Source organism: Arachis duranensis, chromosome 3 (genome assembly GCF_000817695.3).
Source record: "Arachis duranensis cultivar V14167 chromosome 3, aradu.V14167.gnm2.J7QH, whole genome shotgun sequence".
Lineage (NCBI taxonomy): Eukaryota > Viridiplantae > Streptophyta > Magnoliopsida > Fabales > Fabaceae > Arachis > Arachis duranensis.
The window spans coordinates 121,915,223-121,922,175 of record NC_029774.3 but is presented as its reverse complement, the minus strand read 5'-3'; the positions used below and the strand labels follow the sequence as shown (position 1 = coordinate 121,922,175).

At 35.8% G+C, this 6,953-nt stretch overlaps 1 protein-coding gene across 1 annotated transcript; it reads right to left on the bottom strand.

The window, feature by feature from the left end:
* Positions 1-2,449: 2,449 nt before the first annotated feature.
* On the bottom strand, positions 2,450-4,482 carry LOC107480855 (ribulose bisphosphate carboxylase/oxygenase activase, chloroplastic). Its single transcript, XM_016101047.3, has 6 exons — positions 4,315-4,482; positions 3,918-4,240; positions 3,717-3,825; positions 3,568-3,653; positions 3,016-3,488; positions 2,450-2,930 (listed from the first exon to the last, which is right to left on the bottom strand). The coding sequence occupies exons 1-6, from the start codon at positions 4,357-4,359 to the stop codon at positions 2,635-2,637; spliced, it is 1,332 nt and encodes a 443-aa protein (XP_015956533.1). The 5' UTR covers positions 4,360-4,482; the 3' UTR covers positions 2,450-2,634.
* Between the last annotated feature and the right edge of the window lie 2,471 nt (positions 4,483-6,953).

Genomic DNA, 6,953 nt, shown 5'->3' with positions numbered 1-6,953 from the left:
CAACTCAGTTAGACAGGGAGTATACATATAAAAGTACTGCCAGTCACCCCTCCTCTCACAAACCTTATCCTCACCAGAACAGGGGAAAAGCTCAACCGACACACCAGAACCACCTCTCACAAACTTCAAACTCTCCAATTCTCGCATTGACTCAACACTAGTATAAGACGAAGAACGGGTCCTAACATCATCATGCACCCAATGATATGGGTCATCTTTCTTAACCTCAACTACCTTCAATTTTTCTTTCTTTTTCTCTCTCGCCATTACAGGGAAAAGAAACAAAGATGATCAAGAAAAGAAAACTAACCTTTAGAAGTCATGATAGGTCAAACAAGAAGGAAGAATTCGGAAAGAATAGAATGTTGAGAATGCAGCAGAAATTATTACAGCCCACTAACTTAGTGGAAACAAGAGAGATAACCGCCACAGACCTTGATAATCCAAGCGGCAAAAAAGGGTAATTAATGAAAGTACGATTCACAAAGTAAAAACACTTTCAAACTTCCCACCAATATTGCCCATATCTCTTCGACACCTCTTTCTATTAAAAAAAAAAAAAGCAAAAAGCCCAAGTTACAAACACCCAAACCGAGAACAACCAAAAAACAACACGAGGAAAAAATATCCACAATAAAACATATAAAGCTTGCCTGTCACCCGAAATATGGAGACAAACAAGTTTTGGGGCTATGACGTGTACCCCTAAAAACTCGGCAACTATCCCTTCACCATAACCGACCAAATATTTCAGAACTAATGACCGACTCCAAACGTAACTTGATCACAGTTACATACAAGTCAAGTATTATCTTCATCCCGTTATTAACAATGGCATTCGCTAGGATATCGGAACAAACACAAGGAGGTGAGCCCTCCACTCGTCTATAAAAACAAATCAAGAAACTCATATGGAGTCAGATTACAAATCACTCTCATATTTTTTTCATTATACCGTTTATATATCTCTTACTGACTTGAGTGTCGGAGTGCTTTTTGCAGGTGCTCCCACCGCCGTGTTTCACAGTGCCGAAGTTCTCTTATGATGTTGCTCTCTGGACGACGTATAGTTCTGCCCAGAAATTAAGCAGCCACCAAAGGAGTCATATACCTTGGCTCAACCAGAACGAAACACTTTTGATGTCATAATTACTTGTAAGGTTATTTGTATAAATAAAAGAGGGGGGAGTTATTTTTATATAAGCAAAATTAAATTAAAAAATATTAAGATTTGATCAAGAATAAAAATATAATCTTCTTGTTAGACCTATTCAATAAAAGGCTAGTTTTAATTTTGTTTTTGGTCAGTAATAAAAGGCCAGTTTATTTACCGTATATTGGACCTATGAAAAACTAAAATAAAAAATCAACACGGCATTTTGCGTTGCATTTGGGTTAGGTCCATTCAAGTTGCATATTTTTTAAATATTTTACAAGCAGAATGGTCAATCTATGGATCAAAGGCTAATATCCATATTATTTTATTTTTAAAAGACTTGCAGTATAAGTTCTTTTTTTTTTTGGCCTTGACTTGCAGTATAAGTTCAAAAGAGGGACTTTCCCTTGACCAGAAAAAAAAAAAGAGACTTTCAATATGGATCATTCGTTTCCAGTCTAAAATATAAACAAATGAATCACTCATTTATTACGAGGACATATATGGTTTGGACTTTGGACCCACACACTCGTTCTCTGGTTACCATTTTCTTTCAAATGATATATTCTAAGTTCTAACAGATTTTCTTAAAGTTCAATCATCAAAATATTGGATGAGAAAAAATAGTGAAAAAAGGTATTAAAGCAATTAGGATAAAATATTTGGAGGATCACTTTTGATAATCATAAAAAATAATTAATTTAAAATTAAAATTTATATTAATATCGTCTTGACGAAAAATTAATAAAATTTTATTAAAATGAGATCGATTTTATTTTAAAGAGATAATATCGTCTTGACGAAAAATTAATAAAATTTTATCAGTTATATAATTATTTTGATAGAATAATTAAAAATAATATAAAATTTGAATTGAATTAAGACCAAGTATTAAAGTAATAAATTTCATATTAAAGTTTAAATTATTATTTATGATATATAATTCCAGAAATGTTTATGTTGCCTGTTATATGACCCAAAATAAAATTAAAATAAAACTAACGTCGGATTTGTTGTTAGCTAACTAATAATTTTCTGTTATATATCCATCTAACATTTAAATCAATTTCAATAAAATATTAGTGTTAGCATTTCCCTTTTCCTTTTCGTGCTTAAAAAACAAGCTGAGTATATGTAACTAAGCAGCGTTACTTCCACATGCGTTTGATAATCACAGCGATGTTTGTTTGAAATTGGAGGGAAGAAACTCGATAAGTTTAGCAGTGAATTTGAAAGAAGATATCTGTTCCGAATGAATTCGATATGTAGAATAGAGTAACATAGGCAGAGAAATTAAAGAGAAGGGCAGATAAGTGGATTTCAGTAACATGGTAGACAAATATAACTCAAAATTATAGAGGACAGGAATCCAGAATATAAAAGAGGATAAGAGAAGAGAAGAAAAATTATTGTACACTTAGCATGTTGTTGTTCGTGCACGTAATAACAGAAACGAAAATGCTAAGAAACATGATGAATTATGTCTGGGCGCCGAAAAAGGCTCCACTGTTGATGGCATCTGCATTGGCGTCACCAAGAGCAGCCTCATTCAAGTACTTGTCAGCCAACTGGACTCTCTTCACGTTCTCCTGTTCTTGCACAAGCATGTTTCCGTACTCCAACAGCTTCTCCAGTGTCATCTTTGGTTGCTCAAATGTTGGTGGTCCTTCCTTTGAGTTCACAAGCTTCTTTCCAACTCCCTCCACTCCAACTCCTGAGATCCACTTCCTAACTTCGTCGTCGTACACTCTAGCCCGAAGTGCACCGAAGAAATCTGTACATTATAATTTCATTTCACATCAGAGTTGCTTAGAATTAAACAACACAACACAAGTATGTATATAGATTTAGTTAATTACCAATGGATTGGCCGGGGAAAGTGTCAACAAGCTTGACAATGTCCTCGGCGGGAACATTGTCGGTACGGAAGATACCGGTGCAGACACCAATACGGTCTTCCCTTGTGGGAGCCCAGTAGAACTTCTCCATACGACCGTCACGGATAAGAGGAGCGTAGAGAGTGGAGAAATCGTTTCCGGTGACGATGATGGGGACACGTGCGTTCTCCTCCTTGTTGTACATACCGGGGAGCTGCACGTTGGTTGGGTTGTCAGCAATGTTCATGAGGGTGGCGTTGACCATCTGGTTGTTGACTGTGTATTGGGTGGTTCCGCCCATACGACCAGCTCCTGCGTCAAGATCGTTGATGAAGAGGCAGCACATCTTCCCCTTCTTGATCATGTCTGCTGCCTCACGGTATCTCTGCCTGATCAGCTTGGCCGGCTCTCCTGCGTTTCCACTTTCCAACTCTCCAGCACTCATCATGATTGGGCTGCATATATACATTCATTAATTAAACGGAATGATACAGTATTCTATCTAGTAGTTGTGTGTGTAAGCTATCAACTCACTTGATTCCCATCTTGGCAAAAACAAGTTCACATTGGAACGACTTTCCTTGACCCTTGCCTCCCCAGATACCAAGAATGAGAGGAACCTGTATGCTCAAATATTAGTTGATTGAATGAGGTGTGAAAATAAGTAAGTAAGAGATTCATGCCTTGATGTTGGGGAGGGTCATGAAGTTCTTGGTGATGTGAACAACAAGCTTGTCCATAAAAGCAGGGGCAATGTAGAAGCCATCAAGCATGTTGTCAAGGTCGCCGTACCTAGTGAATAAGAATAAGAGAATGAATGAATGAATGAGGTTAAGAAAGAAAGAAAGAAAGAAGGTGGGAGTTAATGAATAAGAGAGACTGACTGGCGAAGCCCCTGGCTGAGGTACTCATAAGAGCTCATGACAGCGTAGTGAGTTCCGGTTTGCATAGGGGCTTGGAAAAGGCTGTCGACCATACCCTTCCCCCTCGTGATGTCTTGCTGATCATCCGATATATCGTATGCCAGACCCCTCCATCTGTCTCCATCTGTCTGGCTCTCCTCGTCTATCTCTTTCTCCGCCACAATCTTCAAGCATCCAGGGCTCACCTTCATGTTTGGGATTCTCGACTGAACCTTCTTCAAGCTGCTTCCCAAGAACGCTGAGCTTGGAACCGAGCTTCCTCCTCCTGATCCATTGAAGCTCAGCTGCAATGCAATACTTAATTAATACTATATTTGTATAAAATCAAATAAGTAGAGTGTAAGAGACTGAATCGTACTAGGGTTCTGTTCACAACTCCGACTGTGGAGACGGAGGCAGCCATGGCACTCTTGTAGCAAGCGATTAGCAAAGAAAGGGAAGAGTGGGGAGAAAATGCAGAGGAAGCCTACCACTGGGAGCAGAAATGATGCAAGGCTTGGACTTATAGCAGTCGCCTCGTTGAGTGTACACAAATTCACATCCTCAGGATTGGTGGTTAGGGTCTCTAACGTCCACACAACCAAGATTACGCACCCTGCCACGTGGCAAACATATATTGCTTCAAGTTCTTCATCACACTCTATTGGCCCAACACTTTGAGGTTGCCATTGAATCTTTTCCCTAATCCACCAATACTGAGGAGAGTTTGTTACCACACAACCCTCTTTGGGACTCATCTCATTATCTTTCTACAGCATTGGTTATGGTCACTGTTGTTCTCTACTAAAAGGACAACTTCTCTAGATAAGAACATGTAGACATCGTTTTTAAGGCTCAATTATACTAGTAATATTTGAGGTGTAAGATTAATGTCTTCATTATTCTCGGGTGGAGAAAAATTCGATATAATTTCGTGGTGAATACTGAATAATGAGATAATTTCATTTCCATAATGGGATTGATCCCCACCACTCCCATCCATGGACTCAAATCAAATAATACTAATACACTCTGCCTCTAATAACTCTACCTCCACCACTTCCTTAATTTTCCTCTCTCTGTCTTTCTCCTTCTTGTCTCTGTTACGTGTTACATATGTGGCTCTAGGAATTCCTAACATTCTTCATAATTCAACCCAAGGAAATGGAGACTTTTTCAGTTTTCTCAGAAAATCAACGAAACAAAAACTATATTAGCTGTGTTCGGCTAAAGTCCTTCTTCTTACACTCTTGCCTTGGGCCTTTTTTTCCTGATCGAGAAATCTTTTTACGCGCACATAAGTTGACAGAGACACGTGTAATTAAGATTCACACATTTATCAAGAGAGTTTTGCTAATGAAATTGAAGACTCTTTAATATAAAAATCATGTTGAAAAGATACTAAAAAATCAGTTTAAATAATTTAAAATTATTTTATTTAGTATTTATTAATTATTGTTAAATAATTACGTATTTCAAATATAATAAAAATATAATTATGAATTTATTCGTATAAAATTATAGATATTAATATTATAAAAATTTAAAAATAAGATTTTGTAGTGCATTTACTGGAAATATAAAAATTTTAATTTTAATACTTTATAGAGTATTCTTATAGTAACTTTTAGCTAAAATTCTTATAACCGATGTCTTTATAATACATATTAGTTAAAATCCTTAAAAAAATTACATATTTACTATCAATCCAATTTTTTGAGTTTGGATTGGTCCATTGTATATATGTGCCACTAATTTAAAAAAAATATTTTTAAAAAAAATGGAAATTAGGAAGAATCACAAAAAAAAAGAGCATGATGTATATTATGAACAGTTATACATATTCAACATTTTTTTATATATTTACTCAACATATTTTATTTTTGTAAAAAATCCGTTGTCAGTCAACAAACAAACACAAATTACGACCAAAGTCATTAAAACTTGTTTGTGGGTAGGGGTTAAAATGGGTCAAGTCAAATTTTATTTGTAATGAGTTTGGTTTATATGATAAATAAACGGTTTAAATTGAAGTCTGTTATTTTTTATAGATTTTTTTTTAAGTTCAAACCCAACAAACTTACAAACCTATTTAAAAAGTTTATTTTATAAATTAGAATCCAAAAAAAATTAATTTAAAAAAAATTAAATTATCATTAAATAGATTCTAAAATTTATAATTCATAACTATAAAAAAGTTTATTTGTATCTCAATCTTAGTCACATATTATAACTATACTTGCAATTTATAAACTTTTTCTTTAAACAAAAAATTACGATCTTAATTAATATTGACTATTGATTCTTTTCAATTTTATTTTGTGTTTATAAGTGAATAGTTGAAAGTTTAAAATAAGAATAAGAGTAAACTATCATTTCTATCCACGAAAGTTGAAGATGTTGACATATCTATCCATAGAAGACAGAAATTACCATTTGTACTCATGAAAAAATAAATTTTTACAAACAAAATTATTTAAAGTTTAAAAAATTAAATAAAATTTTCAAACTACCGTTCTCTCCACTACTACTACCATCATCTCTTCCTCTTCTCTTTCTCTCAATGTTCTCAACAACTCCAATCCCAACATTGACTACATCGCCGCTCAATACCACCGCCTTGCCCTCCTCCTCAACCGTCACCTTAACCCCTTTGCCACACACTCCCTTATCGGTGTCAGTCGCAACTCAACAACACCAGCACTACCATCACCAGCATAATCATCTAACGCAAGCTCAGCTTCTGTCTATACGGAAAAGAAACCCCAGATCTGAGAATGCTGCTAGTAATGTGAGTGATTCGTTGGGATCTAAGGATGTCATGGAACGTCATGGCAGTCGATACTAGTAGGTTGCTCCTCAGGGACCTTGAGAACAATGGCGATGACGACTCCCCTATTGCCAAGTAGCCCAAATCGGAGAAGTTCCCTCTCAACAGCTGCGAATTTGCCGCCGTTGTCGCCGTATTCTTCCTCTTCGCCACTAACCTTTTCTGCATCTACCTCACCATGTCCGTCT